The 22,288-nt window shown below is 39.5% G+C and overlaps 1 protein-coding gene across 1 annotated transcript in view; it reads left to right on the forward strand.

Moving 5' to 3' along the window:
* Positions 1 to 22,288, forward strand: part of FCRL5 (Fc receptor like 5) — a 55,403-nt gene that overhangs the window by 11,922 nt on the left and 21,193 nt on the right. Inside the window, exons 6-9 of the mRNA XM_007458047.1 lie at positions 868 to 1,369; positions 4,029 to 4,307; positions 9,311 to 9,589; positions 12,903 to 13,181. Coding sequence (XP_007458109.1) covers positions 868 to 1,369; positions 4,029 to 4,307; positions 9,311 to 9,589; positions 12,903 to 13,181 — 1,339 coding nt within the window. The remainder of the gene's footprint in view (positions 1 to 867; positions 1,370 to 4,028; positions 4,308 to 9,310; positions 9,590 to 12,902; positions 13,182 to 22,288) is intronic.

The following is a 22,288-nucleotide window of genomic DNA, read 5'->3' on the forward strand; positions in this document are numbered from 1 at the left end:
TCCCTACATCTCTGAAACTGTGTAGGTCCTCATGTATGACTGTTAACCAATTGTCAAATGCCTCTTCTGATTAAATTTGACCTGTCTCATAGGAGACGTGTTTGAGCATTAGGAAAGATGCAGATCTGGGATGCATGCTTTCCTGAATGAGGAAGGGGTGAAAGTGGTAGCATTCTCCATAAATCCACTCCCATTCCTAAGCAAAAAAGAAGGTTCTATGTTTCTTCTAAACTGTCCAGATTTTATTAATCTTTGTTCTCCAGTCACAGGAAACAGGTTTTTCTTAGGTCCCTGGTATGGACTGGAAAATTGAGAGGAAGTGGAGAGGGTGTTACCCAACAGCTGCAAAATAATAATTTCTAGCATAGGATCTCCCCTAGCATAATTGATGGAACCCCAATCTCAAACCCTATTCCCTCTCTGTTCCCAGGTATCTTCCCTTGTTCTACAAGCCCCCAGGATGACTCAAAAAGGCACTGCCCTAAGCCAACATCCTAGTGTAAAACCACAACCACCTGGAGTATAGAACACTTTCATCACAGATTTTCCCAGTTTTAGGAGGACGGTTATGTGTCCACCTCCTCTGACCATCTAACTGAATGGCAGAGGTGTTAAGAAGTGCTTATTCCAGGGCAAGCTTTCTGTATATGCCAATGATTGATTTCCAACTAGCCATTGCAGTTGTCACAGCTTCAGAACAAGCACCGCTGATGGCAGGTTTTCCTGTCCCCTTCACCATCCACCACTCCCCCCACAAGCAACACCACTGTTGGGCACTGGGTGTAATTTCTAGAATGATTAGTCCACGTTCTAACAGGTAGGGCATGAGGGGAGTGTGGGCAGGGTTGCCTCTTTTTCTTGTGCCAGATGTTCCACCAGTTCATTAGAGAGTTGAAGTTCTCCCAAACCATGGATGGACCACAGTCGTCCACCACTTTCTCCCCCGTCCCAAGGAACAAGCCCAATTCTACCCCAGGCCAACTTCCCATTGGGTCAGCAGACTTAGCCCTTCCCATTCTGAGACTCTTCTTCTATGACTCATTCTGTGACACCCCAATACCAAGAACCCCACATGTCATTTTTATTCATTTAGAAGTTGTTCCTGACATCCGTATATACTCTCGCCCAAAGTTGGTGTTTGAAGGGCAAGAGCTGGTGCTCATCTGCTCAGTAAATGGAGTTCCAGGGCCCATCACAGTTTCTTGGTACAGAAAATTCAATCTGAGGACAGAAAGAAAGCTTCACACTTCCTCAAAAACAGAATTCAAGATCCCTGTGGTGCAAAACAGCAATGATGGAGAGTATTATTGTGTTGCCAGCAATAGTCGCTTCTCCTTCCGCAGTGACACAGTGACCATCAATGTGAAAGGTGTGTCTGCCAGATATTATCTAAGGGATGGCTTTTCAAAATTCGTGAAAACCATAAGGTGGTTGGGTGGGAGTGAATGTTGATAGTTGCCAATAATTTACTACTCTGAATAATCTACCAGAAGTTAGAGACTAACAGGAGTGGGATTTAGGGATAGAAGGAGTTACGGGAGCTTTTCGAAACTCCTAGAAATGGAGGTCAGAGAAAGTACTCAGTGATTGGCATATGTATGGACTCTTCATATTTACAAATTACTTTTTAGCTTAAATGCAGTGGCTCCTGGGATAAAGCCAGAACAAACAGAATTTTAGAACTGGAACAATCTGGGACCATGTCTCTTCATAAGCCTCATTGATTTAAGGATGTGCAGGGATTCCCTCCCTCCCACTACCTCGTTGACTCTTTTAGCTCCAAATGACACATCCTTTCACCACCCTCAGGGCTCCTAAGGCACAGGATATTGGGAAGAATGAGATAGAGCTCCAGATCTTCCCTGTGAAACCAAGGGAGCCTCTCTTTCAATTCTGTATCAGTTTTATCATGAGGCTGAAATTCTGACGACCCCAGACCCCTATAGTAGAGGAACATCCCTAAATCTCTCTGCCCACAGAACATTCTGGGAATGACTCCTGTACTCAGACAATGACCTGGGGACCCAGGCAGTGAGGAGAGGCCACTCTCCATCAGAAGTGAGTTAAGTCTGACCACCAGAAGTCACAGGATCAGGTTGTTTGTAACCCCACAGTCTAAAGACTGCAGCCTCAGAAATTCACAGGCTTTTGGTTCACGTGGCATCACAGCAGGTTCATTGCCTCTGCTTGGCAGATCTGAGCTCCTTCCTGTGACCACACTCTCAGGAATTCCTTACAGTGAATCATCAACAGTAAAATACACAGTCTGACCAAAACTCTCCTAACATAGCTGTGAAAACTTTTCAGGGTCCAGATTCTGAGTTCACCATTATTTCGTTTAGATGATACGCAGTCTTTGATTTTTCTGTCAATCAAAAAAAAAAAAAATAGTCCAGCGATTCCTGGGTCTAGTCTTCCTCTTACTGAATCCCAACAAATCTCTACTCCCTTACCTTCTTCCTGCTTCTTCCCCAATTCATCTATATTAGTCTGCTCAGGCTGCCATAACATAATACCACAGACTGGGTGGTTTAACAACAGAAATTTATTTCTCACAGTTCTGGAGGTTAAAAGTACAAGATCAGGTGCCAGTAAGATTGGTATTTAATCAGGCTTTCTTTCTGGCTTGTGGTAGGCCACTTTATCTCTGTGTCCTCACATGACCTTTCCTCTGTGTCCTGGGAGAGAGAGAGGCCTCTCTCTTCCTCTTCTATAAGGACACCAGTCCCATCTGATCAGGGCCCCACCCTTATGACCTCATTTGACATTTATTTCCTTAAAGGCCCTATCTCCAAATACAGTCATATTGGAGATTTTAGGGTTTCAGCATATGTATTTGGAAGGGACACAGTTCAGTCCATAACACCATTCTAATATCCCCATTGGCTCCCAGGTCTTTGAACAACTGTCTCTATCATGTGGACCTCATCTTTCAACAAGTTCAGATACCATCACACCCCTTAATATGTCTGCAGCGTCTGTCTCTCTCCCCCTCCTTGGTCCATGGCATCTACAGAATTCACTGTTTTTCTCTTTTCTTTCTTTATCCTTCAAATCCCCAGATGCTTCAGTGTCCAATCAATCTTAATAGTTCTCAAATCATTTCTCTATCCCAGAGTTGTGGAGATATCTTTGCTCCAATCAACAATTAATTATTGGCAATAACCAATGTGCAAATTCATGTAGGATACAGATAGATAGCAACATCACAGTTACTCCAACCATGTAACTATGATTACTACACCACCCCAAACTACACAACCTACTTTACCAGTATCTGATGCCATCTTACCCTGAAAGCTATTAAGGTAGTTGTGGTAGTGAGAGGAAAATAACTTCTGTAGAGCCCTATGCTGTTTCCTTCATTGGTGGCAAACTCCAGTTCCACTTTCAAGGAGATGATATGATTCAGCATTAGACCATGAGTAAGGAGACAGACTCAGGTCCTATCTGGCCCTGAAAACAGCCTGCTGAGGGACCACAGGTGGATCTCCTAACCTTTTCCTGACTCATTTTTCTCACCTGTAAATAGAGAGGGTCAAGCTGGATGCAGGGAGAGTGCAGGAAGAGTATGTGAATCTGGAACAGAAATGGGCCAAGGCCAGAGGCCTGAGGCCAATCCCAGCAAAGGGAGAAGTGTAGAGCAGGGACTGCTAAGAAGACTCAGAGAGGCTTGGCAGGTGAGGGAACAGATCTTCCATGGTCGTATGGCAAAGGGAAGGAACAAGGTAAATCTGTCCGTCTGGTGGAAGCAAAATAAGGGACTTTTTCCCAGAGAACATCATTTCCTCTGGAAAACAAGAATGAGGGTCACCTAACAAAGGGAGAAAGGAGAAGAGAAGGGCCAGGTCTGATGGGAAAGGAGAAGACCAGCATGGAAAACATGAGAGAGCTGGGAATAAAAGCCTGGGAGGCACTGGGCTGCCCTGAGAGCCAGTGGACTTCAGACTGGACATCTCACTAGCCACTGATTGAAAGTTCCAAGAAGTGTCAGATGCACCTGTTGACTAAGTGTTTCTTTCCCTCAGTCCCCGTGTCTCAACCTGTCCTCACCCTCAGCCCTCCTGGGACCCGGACTTTTGTGGGAGATGAAGTGAGCTTTGACTGTGAAGCTCAGAGAGGTTCTCTGCCCATCTGGTATCAGTTTTTTCGTGAAGGTGTGCTGCTCAGGAAGATAGAAGCTACTTTAAGGAGAACAATGTCCTATAGATTCTCTCTGACTGAAGAGCATTCTGGGAACTACTACTGCACAGCTGACAATGGCCTTGGCCTCCAGAGCAGTGAGACCCTGAGACTCTCTGTCACCGGTAAGCTCTGGATTCCTGTCAGTGACCCATCCCTGACCCAGATCCTCTCGCACCAACCTTTTCAGAGGTCTGCATGGATCTTCCAGTTTCCTACCCCAGTCAACCTCATGCCTGTCTTGGTTCCCTTCTTATAGAACCAGCTATCTGTGGGCCTTAATCCTCATCCATCCCTGGCTCAGCCAGACCCCTATGATAGCTCAGCACCTTCCCCAGCTTTTACCAAATGAATTTGTTTTCTCAAATTATCTTCTCAGGCCCTGTATGTTCAGTCTCCAAGCCAATTTCTCTTAACTCCATGCACAGAAGCATCTCATATTTCCCCAATAACACTTACATATTAATTTAGCTAGAAGCACAGTCATATGAGCATATACTGGGCAAGACCTTACTTTCTCCAGAGGATTCTCAATCAGTTCAAGCTCTTCCAGTAGGTTTAAAGAGGGCTGAAGGTGAAGGGAAGGGAGGAAATTGCTTCCTGGAAACCAGCTCATTTGTTTTCTGGGGTTTCCATGATCCTTTGACTTAACCCAGTAAAATAAGTGTCATTTCATTGTATTATGTTTTTAATTTTTTTGTTGCAGTATGACATACATTTATAAAGGTATACAAGCCATAGGTGTACAGGTCATGGTTCCCCATGGAACTATGAAAAAGTGTCATTTTAGGAGCAAAATTCCTTCTTTTTACACTTGGAATCTTTGTTTAGTAGAGAGTGAAAGTTCAGTTTTCTTTTCAGAGAAGAGAAATATAAATAGAAAAATCTTGAATCTGGTATATCAGATCATTTTAGATCAGAAGAAAAAAACCCTGATGTCTCCAGTGGGTGAGGGTTTGTTAAGGATATCCAGGGAGTAAAAAAAAAAAACAACAACAAAACAAAAAACAGGAAAGACATTATATTCAGATTTATGGAATAAGAACTGGGAGATCTCTCAGAATTCAACTTATTTCTCAAAAACAGATTATACTGATGTCTGAGGATCTAGAAGCTTTCATTATTCTCTACTCTTAGGCCCATCAGCTATTTCCTTTCTATGTCCTTCTGACCCATTGTTCTTACTGCTCCTAAATGCTTTCCACCCTCTTTCTTATGACTCTATCTTATAACTTATTTTTACTTAAAACTCCTGTTAATTTCAGCATTGACTGCCTTGGACTTCTGGGTATGATGTCCTGCTCTGTATTTCAGTGTCTGCCCCAACTGCCAAAGCGGTGCTTCCCACTAGTCTAACTAGTCAAGCAGCCTAGCTCTAAGACACCTTATAGGCCACTGGCAAGTCTACACATAGAATGTTCTTAAACCAACTGCTCACCTCTAATTCAACAAATGATGGCCGAGAGAGCAGGGTCACTTGGGACAACATGACATGTAATGAACTACATTTAAGAAAATACTTTTTCTAGGAACGATATGCACAGCAGGACCTCTGAGGTTTCCTAGAAAGAGTCAGTGTACATGAAAAACACCTTGCTCGGGTTGTCTAATGTCAGCGTGGGTCAGAAAATCTGAATTCTAGCCCTGGATATGAAAATAGCTAGCTCATAATTTGGACAAAACTTTTAAATTTTCTTTGTCTTGCTGTTTTCACCTTCTATTGAAAGTTAGATAAGACAGTAATTAGTGTCCCTTAGAGCCCCAGAATTCTGTGATTCGAGTTGGAATAGGAACCCAGAGGCCATGAATTCATGAAGCTCTGGAAGAAACAGAGTGAGGGAGAGGCTGAGCAACACTCGTCAAAGCCCCAGACAATACAACCAGGGAAATCTGTGGGTGCCCCAGAGCTGGGCTTGTTTACCTGGCAAAGCAAGGGAGAGCATCAGTTTGACAGAGTCTCATCATCTCTCACAGTGGGGAGTTAGGTGAGGCACTTTTTAGGGCTTTGGGAGCAGGAATTGGTCAGAGTGTGATTGTAACTGCAAGTGTGGTCTGGTCAGAGTTTGTAAATTAGGCAAGTTTCTGTTATAGTCTGTGGTCTTAGGAACCCGTGAGTCCATTTGGAGTTCTTATTACTACGGTCCTATCTTGGAACATATGGATCTGAAGGACCTCTTGCTCCTCGATAGCTCTTGTTTCAGATCATAGAAATAAAACATGGCCAAAGGAAGACATTACACTAATATAAATTGTTGAGTAAAGAGATTATTTTAAAAATGTAAATGATATGAGACCCAGACTCCAAAGCCTGAAGCCAATCTTCCTAGGAAAGCCCCAAGCCCTAAGACATCCTCTTTCTCATTATGATGTTGTATTTTCTTCTCAAATTTAGCAATATCTGAAACTTCTTTATTTCCCGTTTAGTGTCTGTCTTCCTCAATACCAGAGTATAAGCTTCATGAGAATGGAACCTTATCAGTTTTGATCTGCACCTCATCCCTGTGCCTACTTGGTGTCTGGCATAGAGTAGGTCCTCAGTCAGCATTTGTTATTCCATGAACAAAAAGTCTTTGAGATGAGATGAGGAAAAAAAGAGCAGGGAGAAAACATTGATCTTTGCACCTGTTTATATAAACTGAACAGAAGTAAATGAGCCCTAAATTAGCAAACAAGTTGAGAAGCTTCACCGTGAGCCATGCACACTTTCTGGCAGAATAATCTGGGTTGTTTTTTTTTTCCCAAGGGAACATACCCCAAAGAGAAGACACAGAAATTTCGTGGGAATGTGAGCTAATAAGATATACCCATTTTGAATCTATCAACAGCCCTGGGTCACTAAAACACTACCCGCCCCCCATACACACACACAGCTTTCTCAAGCAAATACAAAACTCAGAATATAATTTTATTCATTGAAGTAAAAGCCATAAAGAAAACAAGTCCAATATGAGAATCTTATATGTATAGCTGATTCACTTTGTTATAAAGCAGAAACTAACACACCATTGTAAAGCAATTATACTCCAATAAAGATGTTAAGAAAAAAAGAGAGATGATAACAGAAAAGAAATATATATATATATATATATATATATATTTATATATATATATAAAACCAAACCTATGTTAAAAATAAAATCCAAACCTATGTTAAAAATAAAATCCAAATTTGGAGCAGTAAGAAGAGAGTGCATACTTCCAAAATCTGTTAATGGAATGGAGAATTGGTTTGAGAAAATAATACAGAACACAAAGTAGAAAGACACAGAAAAAGGCAAAAAGAAAAAGAAAGTAAAATATGGAGATCAGACAACGAAGCCCACAAGTGTGGATAATTAAGTGTCTAAAGAGAGAAACAAAACTCAAAGACATAATAAAGTTTCCTGAAGTGAAGAAAACTTGAATATGTAGATCAAAAGGCATATCCTGATGAGGTTATTGACTTTCAAGGCTAAAAATATATGTGTGTGTGTGCACACACCCGCGTGTGTGTGATCACAGCAAAAAAAAAAGAAAAAAATGCAGTCATCTCAAAAAGAAAAAATATGCAGTTGGTCTTAGTCTTTACACAGAAGTCAATGCTAAAAGAGAGAGGAATGGTATTCAGACTTGGACTTTCAGAGGAGAAATGAGAACTGAGAATTTTATATCAAATCAAAAAAACATTTTCAAACGTGCAATAATTCAGGGAACTTAGTACCCATTAACACTTCTTGAAAAATTACTTGATGACAAACTCTAGCCAACCAAGGTATGAATCAATATAAAAGACTCCAAATGAGGAAACTATGATATGAAAAGTGAATATTGAATCTATTCAGATCAGTAGTTCTTAGCCTTGGCTGCATATTAGAATCACCTAGGAATTTTGAAAAAAGACTTTTTACTAAGCTCTCTCCAGACCAATTAAATTCAGAATCTCTCAGATGCGGTCTCAGAATCCATATTTTTTAACACATCCTCAGTTGAAAATATTGTACAGATTTGGTTGAAAACCACTGATTCAGACATAAAAACAAAGGCTAAGTAACATGAGAGTTATGGTTACAGAAGAGAAAGCAACTATTATAAATGCTGAAAATGTAAAAAATATATGTAACAAAGGAAAATCAGTCAGAGGGAGAAGAGGAAATTAAAAAACCAATTTTCTCATGATTATTATTATTTCATAATGGAGAATAAAAATTGACTTAATAATTTAGAAAAATTAATGACAGATTTCAAAGTTTTCATTTTATAAATAATTTCTGGATACTTTATAGAGAACAACTCATCATTAATGGATTATAGTTCACTAGTAGTCCATAAAAAATCAGATAATAAACTGTAAGGTTCCATAGGAGAGAATAAGTCAATTCTTCAGATGGAACAACTGTAGAGTTTAAAACTAGGAAAAGAGAAATGATAAGAAAAATAAGCCTGTGCATTTATATGACTATAATTGATCAGAGGGTGGGGAAAGGAAACTCTTACATACCATTAGTGCAAGTGTAAATTGGTTGAAATTTTTGAAGAAAAATTTAGCATTATATATCATTATTTGAAATGCCCATATCCCAATCCCAGAAATCCCACTTCGAACAATTTATCCTAAGAAATTCATTGACAAAATACAATGATATATATACAGAATTGTGTAATGCAGCCTTATTCAAAATTAAAAAACAATAACAACCTAAAGTTCCATAATGAGGAATTGTTTCAGTGTATTACAGTAAATTCATACCATGGAATGCTTTGCTGTTGTTAAAAATAATCAAGCAATATTTACCCTAAATTATCAAATTTTAAATTTAGAGGAGTTGCATTTTATGCATGTAAACTATACCTCAATAAAGCTGATTTTTTAAGTGACGGAGATAGATCTTTAGGTAATAACACAGAATGATGCTCATGATATTTTGCTAAGGGGAAAAATCAGGTTGTAGACCAGTATGTATACGGTGATGCCATGCATGTATGTGAGTTTTTTATGCATTTGTTTATGTGTTGATAAGAATAAGAGTTCTTACACATAGAAAATATCTAGAAAGTGTCACCAAATAATCAACAGAGGTAACCTCTGAAAAATAAACATAGAGTCAATGGGAAAAGATCCTGTTATCAACTAACTCATTTTTGCTCTCAGTTCCAGTATCTCGCCCTGTCCTCACCCTCAGGGCTCCCGGGACCCAGGCTATGGTGGGGGACGTGATGGAGCTTCACTGTGAGACATGGAGAGGCTCTCCCCCAATCCTGTACCAGTTTTATCATGAGGATGTCTGCCTGGGGAGCAGCTCAAGCCCCTCTAGGAGAGGAGCTTCCTTCAACCTCCTTCTGACGGCAGAGCATTCTGGGAACTATTTCTGTGAGGCCAACAATGGCCAGGGGTTTCAGCGCAGTAACACAGTGTCACTCAGTGTCAGAGGTAAGTGGACCCAACTACAGCACAGCCAGGGACAGGCCATCTCCCCCACCTTAACCTGTAGCCGAGCTTGGAGGCACCCCAGGGCCATTTGCTGCATGACATCATTGCTACACAGCCTACAACTGAGAGTTCTGTATTCTACATTTTCAGGAACTTGCACCTTCCCTTTGCTTGCTTTGCCTCTCTTGCTAGCAGCAGTGCAAGGCATTGTGACTAAAAGTTTCCTAATGTAGGAATAAAGGCTTTTAAAACACAAATGGCATCCTGGCCAACAATGATCAGCAAGAAAGGAAATTATAAAGTTCAACATGTCTCACCTCAGAAGAGATTTAGTTGGGGTTTCCTTTGTCAGTCAATCAATAAAAAAGCCAACTCATCCTTTCACTGGCTCATGAATTTCTCTCTAGCTTCTCCTGCCCCTGTCCCAGAGCATCTCAGACCTCCAGCCAGAACTCCTGCTAAAAGACCTTTCAACATCATTCTCCTGACATCTTACCTCTCATTCAGCTATAGCACTCTCTCTCCTACCTGGCCTCTCATGGGCTGACCTCCTAGTCATGCCCACTTTCAGTGCAGGCTTGGCACCTCACTCATAGTCTTCCTCGCTAACCTACACTCTGCCATCATTCCATAACTCGTCCACATGGATGACCCACTCAACACCATGGCTTGTCATTCTTTCTGCCACCCACTGCCCCGTACGTACACTACTCCAATCACCTGACCACAACCTCCTATCCCTCTACTTGTTTCTTCAAATCCTCCAATCACTAGGGGCAGGACACAGATGTAGAGAATGGACTTGAGGACATGGGGATTGGGAAGGGTAAGCTGGGATGAAGTGAGAGAGTGGCATGGACATATATACACTACCAAATGTAAAATAGATAGCTAGTGGGAAGCAGCCACATAGCACAGGGAGATCAGCTCGGTACTTTGTGACCACCTAGAGGGGTGGGATAGGGAGGGAGAGAGGGAGACGCAAGAGGGAGGAGATACGGAGATATATGTATATGCACAGCTGATTCACTTTGTTATAAAGCAGAAACTAACACACCATTGTAAAGCAATTATACTCCAATAAAGATGTTCAAAAAAAATAAAATACAGGAATTTAAAAAAATAAAATCCTCCAATCATTATTTTTCTCAGACCTCAACAGAACCCCCAGTTCCTTAACACCTTTACTTCCTCCCAGACAATCACACCCTCGACTCCCACCACCATTTGAGTGTTTGTCTCTGTATCCATCCAGTAACTCATCCCTCCTCTTCCTAAGGTATAGAAGACTGCTTCCTATGAAAGGTGAAAATCTCCATCTCACCTCTAGAGTCCATCCTTTCTTGCATTCTCAGACACTTTGAACAACTTTCTCTCCTGCTTTATAGGATCTTTCCCATTGACATTTAACGTGCTATGTCTCTCCCATGTCTAAGAAAAAACCCTAACTTGGTCCCACTTATGTCTCCAGCCACTGCTCTATTATGGCTAAACTTCCAAAAAAGAGTCAGTTTCACAGATTGTCTCCATCTTCTCCTTACCCTCTAGGATTTAACACTTGGTTTCTTCTGACCTTTGTACAAAAAATGATTCTCACAAAGGTCACCAATGACCCCCATGGCTTTAAATCCAATGGCCATTTTCCAATCCTCACCTTACTTGATCTCTCAGAAATAGTATTTCTTTCTTCTTGAAACCCTCCCTTCCTTGGCTTCAATGACTTCACCTTCTCCTGGATCTCCTTTCTCTGCCACTCCTTCTCAGTTCCCTTTACTAGCTCCTCCTTTTATAGACAAACTTTAAAAGCATTGGTGTGTCCCAGAGCCTTGTCCTGCATGTACCCTCTTCTCTTATATATGTTCTTTCTCTGGATAATCCTGGGGCTGTCATCTATAAATGATTCTTAAACTTTTACCTCCAAAAGAGACCTCCTACTTGAGCACCTGCCTATGCCATATCTCTTAAAGGCTCATGAACTTGAACATCTCTAAAAATGAACTCATGGAACTCCCCCCATATCTGGTCCTCCTCCAAGTGTCCCTAGCTCTGTGAAAGACACATCCATTCACCCATATATACAAGGCAAAATCCCAGGAGTCTTCCTTGCCATTTCTCTCCCTTGGTCTCCATAGCCAGTTAATCATTGACTCCTATTGATTTTATTTCCAAAATATTCCTTGGATCTTTTCTTTCTGTCTTTACTGCCACTATCATAGTCAAATCTACCACCATTTCAATTACTGCAACGCCACCACTCCACCCCTGATGACCTCTCCATTCCATTTCTGTCCCATTACAATCCATTTTGCACACTGAGATCAAAACTGTCTTTAAAAAAGACAGGTTTGATCATCTCATGCCCCTGTATAGAGACACTTACCGGTTTCCCATTGCTCTGTGAAGAAGGATCAAAATCCGTACCATGGCTTGTGAAGCTCTGCCTAAGCTCTCCAGCCTCCTATTTCATGGCACTCTTCAAACCCTTCTCTTACTGCTGCTGTCACCTCGTTTCAACAGCTCAAAAGCTCCAACCTTCTTCCCAGCTCAGGGCCTTTGCGCACACTGTTTGCCTGCCTGTGCCATCTTCATTCCCTTCCTCGCCTGGTTAATTCAGATGTCACTTTGTGAGGAAGCATTACCTGACTAACCCACACTAGATCAGGCCCCATTATTATACATTTCGTAGCATCCTATTCTTTACTTTGTATCAATTATAACTGTTTTGATTATGTATTTGTATTTCTATTTAATTGCTCTCTATCATCTCATCTAGGTTGCAGGCTTCATGAGAGCAGGGACTGTGTCTTTCTCACTATTGAATCTCCAGCATATTGTGTAGTTCCTGAGACTTTTAAACTGCTCAATTAATTTTTGATGAATGAATAAATATAAAAATGAGCCAATAACTTGATCAATATTTATTATCTTTTGGGTCTTATTTTTGATGCGGCCATGGCTCGGTTACATCTCTGGCTATGTAAGCAGCAGTCTCCCCTGTTTCTCATTTTCTATTGAACTGATTTCTCCTCTTCTCCAATTGTCTTTTGACTTCTCAGATACTTGGGTTTCAATTTAATCTCTGTTTTCAGATTCCCCAAACACTTTTGAGATTGTATATCGAAGTATTCCAGACTATATATAACACTACACAAATGATTTATTTCTTCAGATATGAAGAAATTATAGCTGAGTTCTGAGTGATGTCACAGCGTCATTAAAAACAGAAAAACATTTTCCTGTTTGAAATGTCTTTTCTATGGAAGAACATATTTAAACAGCATGAACTGATGGTTAACTATCTTTCTTCCTTCAGTTCCAGTGTCTCACCCTGTCCTCACCCTCAGGGCTTCCAGGGCCCAGGCTATGGAGGGGGACATGGTAGAGCTTCACTGTGAGGCCCAGAGAGGCTCTCCCCCGGTCCTGTACCAGTTTTATCACGAGGATGTCGCCGTGGGAAACAGCTCAGCTCCCTTGGGAGGAGGAGCATCCTTCAACCTCTCTCTGACCACGAAACATTCTGGAAACTACTCCTGTAAGGCCGACAATGGCCTGGGGGTCCAGCAGAGTGAGGTGATGCTGCTCAGTGTCATAGGTGAGTTGGTCCTGCCCACAGGCAGCACAACCAGGGACTGAGCGCCTTCTCTCCCCGGCAGCAGAAATGGAGCTCCAGTACTCCTATTTGCTAGTGTGACCACCCAGCATACTTCCTGCACATAGAATTTCCAGTTGAAAGTCTGGGATCCTTCCTGTGGCTGCGCTTTCAGGAACCTGGACCTTCCCAGCAGCACAGTTCAAGAAGTCTTCTTGAATGCGATCAAAACTCCTCACTAAAAATGCAAAGAAGGTTTTTAGAACATAGACTATATTTTGATCTGCAATTATGATACAAAAGGGAAAATAACAAATTCTAGTTATAGGTTTAGTTGCCCCAGAAAAGGTCGGGTCATTCTTTGTCCTGGTTTTTCTCTCTTTGACTTCTAACAAACTTCTACTCTTGAGCTTCTTTCACTACCAGGGATATAAACATGCCTCACATTTCCATATTAAAAATTCTATATTATTATTAGCTAGGTATATAGCTTTTAAGGGTATACAATCACAACCAATCCAAGTTAGTTTACCAAGTGATTCTTAAAGCAGTGGGGACACAGAGGTGAAAACAGGATGACATGGAATGAAAATGGTCACCCATTAATCAAATTCTTTCATTCTCTAAGCTGCCTGACATCTTGCCATTAGGTATAAAAACCAAAGGAAAACTGCTTCTTGTCATCTCTGAATCTGCTTTGTGATGATCCCCTACAGGCCAATGTTATGGTAGAGCAAAAGTATGCTAAGGGCTGTTGAGATGAATGCTCTAGTCTTGGTTCTGAAGATACTAGCTCTATGAACTTGGCCAAGCATATTTCCCTATTTTGACCTCAATTTCCTCATTCACAAAGTGAGAAAATTGAACTAGATGAATATCAGGGTCATCCTCCACCGTAGAATCCTATTATTTTGCTGCACAGGGAATATGGTGTATGTCAGACTCAAAGGTTCCTGGAAGGAGACATGCTAAAGGAGAAGCTGGGAGTCACTGCTCCTGGGATACAACCCAGAGAAACACGAGACCATGAAATAACATGCAAATGCTTTCTGAAGTACATAAAGCAAAATACAGGCTGATACTCTTAGTCTCCCTTGGCTGGGTCTCTGAGTATCATAAGAAATACAGACAAAATCACATGAGCAGGTTGATTTAGGCATACCAGCCCAGGAGCCAGCATCCCATCAAGGTGGTTGGGGCAGCCATCTCTTTGGCATCTAGCGGGCTACCTGATCGCAGATTTGATTTTTTTCCATTCAACTAGTCCATTCTTCTTCCCCCAGTGGTACGCAGCACCTGCCTCAGCCAATTTTCCTCTAAGGTTCACAGGGACTCTTACCGCATGGTTTACACACTCACCTTTTAGATACGTCACACAGGCATATACTTCTGACCAAGTGCCATTCCCTCCCTCTTCACAGCACAGTGGACCAGCACATCATACCCCTCACACTCTATATTCGTGATTTTATACACATCCTCATTCCTTTGTTTCTATGATCCCTCGTGAAAATGCCTATTATTTATGCTGGTGCTATCACACCTAAAGGACTTCTTGTTAGATGATTGTGTCTGAGTCCTAGAACTAGGACACATCATGGAGAACTGCAAGAAAAAGGAATACTTATTATCATTGTCACTACCATCATCATCATCACCATCATAAATACTTACTGAGCCCTTGTATGTGCCAGGCCCTGTGCTTAGTACTTGACATGCAATATCTCATTTAATCTTTAAAATAAACCACTGAGGTTAAAAATGAGATCATTTTTATCCTCAGTTTGCAAGAGAGGAAACTGAAGCTTAGAGAGGTGAAGTAACCAGCTTAGAGACACAGCTAGCAAAGGTAAAGCCAGGTTGAAAAATAATCCTATCCAACTCAATGTAAATCTACATTATAATATCTCTCATCCTTTGTGGCCAGGTTTAACACAACTTTTTAATAATTTATTATTCTGGAAGAATACATAAACTTTCACGATAAAAAATCAAATGGAACAAAAGGGTACTTTCAGGTATATTTTTCTAGAAATATTAAAATATATCATAAACATAAAGACATAGAATTTTTTACAAGTACAATCATATTATACATATAGTTATGCAACTTGCATTTTTTACTTGATATATCTTGGATATCTTTCGTGTTTTATTAGCAAGTCAACTAGGTTGTCTCCAGTTTTTAGTTATTATAAAAATTCTACAATAGAAATCTTTGTGCAAACATATTTGCAAATACTTTTTTAAATAGAGGCATAGTTACAATAGTATAGTTACAATGTGTACAGCAAAGTGATTCAGTTTCATATACATACATATATATATATATATATATTTGTTATCAGGTTCTTTCCATTGTAGGTTATTACAAGATATTGAGTATAGTTCCCTGTGCTATACAGTAGGCCCTTGCTTGTTATCTATTTTATATATAGTAGGGTATACATGTTAATCCCAAACTCCAAATTTATCTCACCCCTGCCTGCTATCCCCCTTGGTAACCATAATTTTGTTTTCTATGTCTGTGAGTCTATTTCTGTTTTATAAATAAGTTCATTTGTATCATTTTTTTTAGTGATAAGTGATATCATATGATATTTGTCTTTCTCTGTCTGACTTACTTCACTCAGTATGGCAATCTCTAAGTCCATCCATGTTGCTGCAATGGCATTATTTCATTCTTTTTTATGGCTGAGTAATAGTCCATCGTGTGTATATATACCACATCTTCTTTATCCATTCATCTAATGATGACATTTAGATTGCTGCCATGTCTTGGCTATTGTAAATATTGCTGCTATAAACATTGGGGTGCATATATCTTTTTGAACTAGCATTTGCCCGAGAGTGGAATTGAAGGATCATATGGTAACTCTATTTTTACTTTTTTGAGGAATTTCCATACTATTCTCCATAGTGGCTGCACAAATTTACATTCCCACCAACAGTGTAAGAGGGTTCCCTTTTCTCCACAGGCTCTCCAGCAATGTTTCTTGACTTTTTTTTTAACGTCTTTAGTGGAGTATAATTGCTTTACAATGGTGTGTTAGTTTCTGCTTTATAACAAAGTGACTCAGCTATACATATACATATATCCCCCTATCTCCTTCCTCTTGCGTCTCCCTCCAACCATCCCTATCCCACCCCTCTAGGTGGTCACAAAGCCCTGAGGTGATCTCCTTGTGATATGCAGCTGCTTCCCACTAGCTATCTATTTTACATTTGGTAGTACATATAAGTCCATGCCACTCTCTCACTTCATGCCAGCTTACCCTTCCCCACCCCTGTGTCCTCAAGTGCATTCTCTACATCTGCATCTTTATTCCTGTCCTGCTCCTAGGTTCTTCATAGCCTTTTTATTTTTTTTTTAGGTTCCATATATATGTGTTAGTATACAGTATTTGTTTTTTTCTTTCTGACTTACTTCACTCCGTATGACAGACTCTAGGTCCATCCACCTCACTACAAATAACTCAGTTTTGTTTCTTTTTATGGCTGAGAAATATTCCATTGTATATATGTGCCACATCTTCTTTATCTCTTCATCTGTCAATGGACACTTAGGTTGTTTCTATGTCCTGGCTATTATAAATAGAGCTGCAGTGAACATTGTGGTACATCACTCTTTTTGAATTAAGGTTTTCTCAGGGTATACGCCCAGTAGTGGGATGCTGGGTCATATAGTATTTCTATTTTTAGTTTTTTAAGGAACCTTCATACTGTTCTCCATAGTGGCTGTATCAATTTACATTCCCACCAGCAGTGGAAGAGGGTTACCATTCCTCCACACCCTCTCCAGCATTTATTGTTTCTAGATGTTTTGATGATGGCCATTCTGACTGGTGTGAGGTGATACCTCATTGTAGTTTTGATTTGCTTTACTCTAATGATTAGAGCATCCTTTCATGTCTTTGTTGGCAATCTGTATATCTTCTTTGGAGAAATGTCTATTTAGGTCTTCTGCCCATTTTTGGATTGGGCTTTGTTTGGTTTTTTTGATATTGAGTTGCATTAGCTGTTTGTAAATTTTGGAGATTAATCCTTTGTCAGTTGCTTCACTTGAAAAAATGTTCTCCCATTCTGAGGTTAGTCTTTTCATCTTGTTTATGGTTTCCTTTGCTGTGAAAAAGCTTTTAAGTTTCATTAGGTCCCATTTTTTTATTTTTGTTTTTATTTCCATTACTCTAATAGGTGGATCAAAAAAGATCTTGCTGTGATTTATGTCTAAGAGTGTTCTTCCTATGTTTTCCTCTAAGAGTTTCATAGTGTCCGGTCTTACATTAGGTCTCGAATCCATTTTGACTTTATTTTTGTGTATGGTGTTAGGGAGTGTTCTAATTTCATTCTTTTACATGTAGCTATCCAGTTTCCTCAGCACCACTTATTGAAGAGACTGTCTTTTCTCCATTGTATATCCTTGCCTCCTTTGGCATAGATTAGTTGACCATAGGTGCGTGGGTTTACCTCTGGGCTTTCTATGTTGTTCCATTGATCTATGTTTCGGTTTTTGTGCCAGTACCATATTGTCTTGATTACTGTAGCTTTGTAGTATAGTCTGAAGTTACAGAGTCTGATTCCGCCAGCTCCGTTTTTTCTTCCTCAAGACTGCTTTGGCTATTCAGGGTCTTTGTGTCTCCATACAAATTTTAAGATTTTTTGTTCTAGCTCCATAAAAAATGCCATTGGTAATTTGATAGGGATTGCATTAAATCTGTAGATTGCTTTGGGTAGTATAATCGTTTTCACAATATTGATTCGACCAATCCAAGAACATGGTATATCTCTCCATCTTTTGGTATCATCTTTAATTTCTTTCATCAGTGTCTTATAGTTTTCTGCATACAGGCCTTTTGTCTCCCTATGTAGGTTTATTCCTAGGTATTTTATTCTTTTTGTTGTAATGGTAAATGGGAGTGTTTTCTTAATTTCTCTTTCAGATCTTTCATCATTAGTGTATAGGAATGCCAGAGATTTCTGTGCATTAATTTTGTATCCTGCAACTTTACCAAATTCATTGATTAGCTCTAGTAGTTTTCTGGTAGCATCTTTAGCATTCTCTATGTATAGTATCTTGTCATCTGCAAACAGTGACAGTTTTACTTCTTCTTTTCCAATTTGAATTACTTTTATTTCTTTTTCTTCTCTGATTGCTGTGGCTAGAACTTCCAAAACTATGTTGAATAATAGTGGTAAGAGTGGACATCCTTGTCTTGTTCCTGATCTTAGAGGAAATGCTTTCAGTTTATCACCATTAAGAATGATGTTTGCTGTGGGTTTGTCATATATGGCCTTTATTATGTTGAGGTACACTCCCTCTGTGCCCACTTTCTGGAGAGTTTTTACCATAAATGGGTGTTGAATTTTGTCAAAAGCTTTTTCTGCATCTATTGAGATGATCATATGGTTTTAATTCTTCAAGTTGTTAATATGGTGTATCACATTGATTGATTTACGTATATTGAAGACTCCTTGCATCCCTGGGATAAATCCCACTTAATCATGGTATATGATCCTTTTAATGTGTTGTTTCATTCTGTTTGCTAGTATTTTGTTAAGGATTTTTGCATCTATATGCATCAGTGGTATTGCTCTGTATTTTTCTTTTTCTGTACTATCTTTGTCTGGTTTTGGTATCAGGGTGATGGTGGCCTCATAGAATGAGTTTGGGAGTGTTCCTTCCTCTGCAATATTTTGGAAGCATTTGAGAAGGATGGGTGTTAGCTCTTCTCTAAATGTTTGATAGAATTCACCTGTGAAGCCATCTGGTCCTTGACTTTTGTTTGTTGGAAGATTTTTAATCACAGTTTCAATTTCATTACTTGTGACTAGCTTGTTCATATTTTCTATTTCCTCCTGGTTCAGTCTTGGAAGTTTATACCTTTCTAAGAATCTGTCCATTTCTTCCAGGTTGTCCATTTTATTGGCATAGAGTTGCTTGTAGTAATCTCTTAAGATGCTTTGTATTTCTGTGGTGTCTGTTGTAACCTCTCCTTTTTCATTTCTAATTTTATTGATTTGAGTCCTCTCCCTCTTTTTCTTAGTGAGTCTGTCTAATGGTTTATCAATTTTGTTTATCTTCTCAAAAACCAGCTTTTAGTTTTATTGATCTTTGCAATTGTTTCCTTTGTTTCTATTTCATTTATTTCTGCTCTGATCTTTATGATTTCTTTCCTTCTGCTAACTTTGGGTTTTGTTTGTTCTTCCTTCTCCAGTTCCTTTAGGTGTAAGGTTAGGTTGTTTATTTGAGATTTTTCTTGTTTCTTGAGGTAGGCTTGTATAACTATAAACTTCCCTCTTAGAACTGCTTTTGCTGCATCCCATAGGTTTTGGATCATCGTGTATTCATTCCCATTTGTCTCTAGGTATTTTTTTATTTCCTCTTGGATTTCTTCAGTGATCTCTTCGTTATTTAGTAATGTATTGTTTAGCCTCCATGTATTTGTGTGTTTTAATGTTTTTTACCCTGTAATTCATTTCTAATCTCATAGCATTGTGGTCAGAAAAGATGCCTGATATGATTTCAATTCTCTTAAATTTACTGAGGCTTGATTTGTGACCCAAGATGTGATCTATCCTGGAGAATGTTCCATGCGGACTTGAGGATAAAGTGTAATCTGCTGTTTGGGGATGGAATGTCCTATAAATATCAATTAACTCTATCTAGTCTATTGTGTCATTTAACACTTCTGTTTCCTTATTTATTTTCATTTTGGATGATCTGTCCATTGGTGTAAGTGGGGTGTTAAAGTCCCCCACTATTATTGTGTTACTGTCGATTTCCTATTTTAGAGCTGTTAGCCATTACCTTATGTATTGAGGTGCTTCTATGTTGGATGCATATATATTTATAATTGTTATATCTTCCTCTTCAATTGATCCCTTGCTCATTATGTAGTGTCTTTCCTTGTCTCTTGTAACATTCTTTATTTAAAGTGTATTTTATCCCATATGACTATTGCTACTCCAGCTTTCTTTTGATTTCCAATTGCATGGAATATATTTTTCCATCCCCTCACTTTCAGTCTGTATGTGTACCTAGGTCTGAAGTGGGTGTCTTGTAGACAGAATATATATGGGTCTTGTTTTTGTATCCACTCAGCCAGTCTGTGTCTTTTGGTGGGAGCATTTTATCCATTTACATTTAAGGTAATTATCGATATGTATGTTCCTATTCCCATTTTCTTAATTAATTGTTATGGGTTTGTTTTTGTATGTCCTTTTCTTCTCTTGTGTTTCCCACTTAGGGAAGTTCCTGTAGCATTTGTTGTAGAGCTAGCTGGTTTGGTGGTGTTGAATTCTCTTAGCTTTTGCTTGTCTGTAAAGCTTTTGATTTCTCCATCAAATCTCAATGAGATCCTTGCCGGGTAGAGTAATCTTGGTGGCAGGTTCTTCCCTTTCATCACTTTAAGTATATCATGCCACTCCCTTCTGGTTTGTAGAGTTTCTGCTGAGAAATCAGCTGTTAACCTTATGGGAGTTCCCTTGTATGTTCTTTGTCATTTTTCCCTTGCTGCTTTCAATAATTTTTCTTTGTCTTTAATTTTTGCCAATTTGATTACTGTGTGTCTCGGCGTGTTTCTCCTTGGGTTTATCCTGTATGGGACTCTCTGTGCTTCCTGGACTTGGGTGGCTATTTCCTTTCCCATGTTAGGGAAGTCTTCGAGTATAATCTCCTCAAATATTTTCTCTGGTCCTTCCTTTCTCTCTTTTCCTTCTGGGACCGCTATAATGCGAATGTTCTTGCGTTTAATGTTGTCCCAGAGGTCTCTTAGGCTGTCTTCATTTCTTTTCATTCTTGTTTCTTTGTTCTTTTCTGCAGCAGTGAATTCCACCATTGTGTCTTTCAGGTCACTTATCCGTTTTTCTGCCTCAGTTATTCTGCTCTTGATTCCTTCTAGTGTAGTTTTCATTTCAGTTATTGTACTATTCATCTCTGTTTGTTTGTTCTTTAATTCTTCTAGGTCTTTGTTAAACATGTCTTGCATCTTCTCCATCTTTGCCTCCATTCTTTTTAAAGGGTCCTGGATCATCTTCACTATCATTATTCTGAATTATTCTTCTGGAAAGTTGCCTATCTCCACTACATTTAGTTGTTTTTCTGGGGTTTTATCTTGTTCCTTCATCTGGTACATAGCCCTCTGTCTTTTCATCTTGTCTATCTTTCTGTGAATGTGGTTTTTGTTCCACAGGCTGCAAGATTGTAGTTCTTCTTGATTCTGCTGTCTGCCCTCTCAAGAATGCAAGAGTTTTCTGTGCATTAATTTTGTATCCTGCTATTTTACCAAATTCATTGATTAGCTCTAGTAGTTTTGGGGTAGCATCCTTAGGATTCTCTGTGTATAGTATCATGTCATCTGCAAACAGTGACAGCTTTACTTCTTTTCTGATTTTGATTCCTTTTCTTCCCTGATTGCTGTGGCTAAAACTTCCAAAACTATGTTGAATAATAATGGTGAGAGAGGACCACCTTCTCTTATTCCTGATCTTAGTGGAAATGGTTTCAGTTTTTCACCACTGAGAATGACGTTGGCTGTGGGTTTGTCATATATGGCCTTTATTATGTTGAGGTAAGTTCCCTCTATGCCTAATTTCTGGAGGGTTTTTATCATAAATGGGTGTTGAGTTTGTCAAAAGCTCTTTCTGCATCTATTGAGATGATCATATGGTTTTTCTCCTTCACTTTGTTAACATGGTGTATCACATTGATTGATTTGTATATACTGAGGAATCCTTGCATTCCTGGGATAAAACCCATGTGAGCATATTGTATGATCCTTTTAATGTGCTGTTGGATTCTGTTTGCTAGAATTTTGTTGAGAATTTTTGCATCTATGTTCATCAGTGATATTGGCCTGTACTTTTCTTTCTTTGTGACATCTTTGTCTGGTTTTGGTATCAGGGTGATGGTGGCCTCGTAGAATGAGTTTGGGAGTGTTCCTCCCTCTGCTATATTTTGGAAGAGTTTAAGAAGGATAGGTATTAGCTCTTCTCTAAATATTTGATAGAATTTGCCTGTGAAACCATCTGGTCCTGGGCTTTTGTTTTTAGGAAGATTTTTAATCACAGTCTCAATTTCAGTTCTCATGATTGGTCTATTTATATTTTCT

Source organism: Lipotes vexillifer, unplaced genomic scaffold (genome assembly GCF_000442215.2).
Source record: "Lipotes vexillifer unplaced genomic scaffold, Lipotes_vexillifer_v1.1 scaffold238, whole genome shotgun sequence".
In the NCBI taxonomy this organism is placed as follows: Eukaryota; Metazoa; Chordata; class Mammalia; order Artiodactyla; family Lipotidae; genus Lipotes; species Lipotes vexillifer.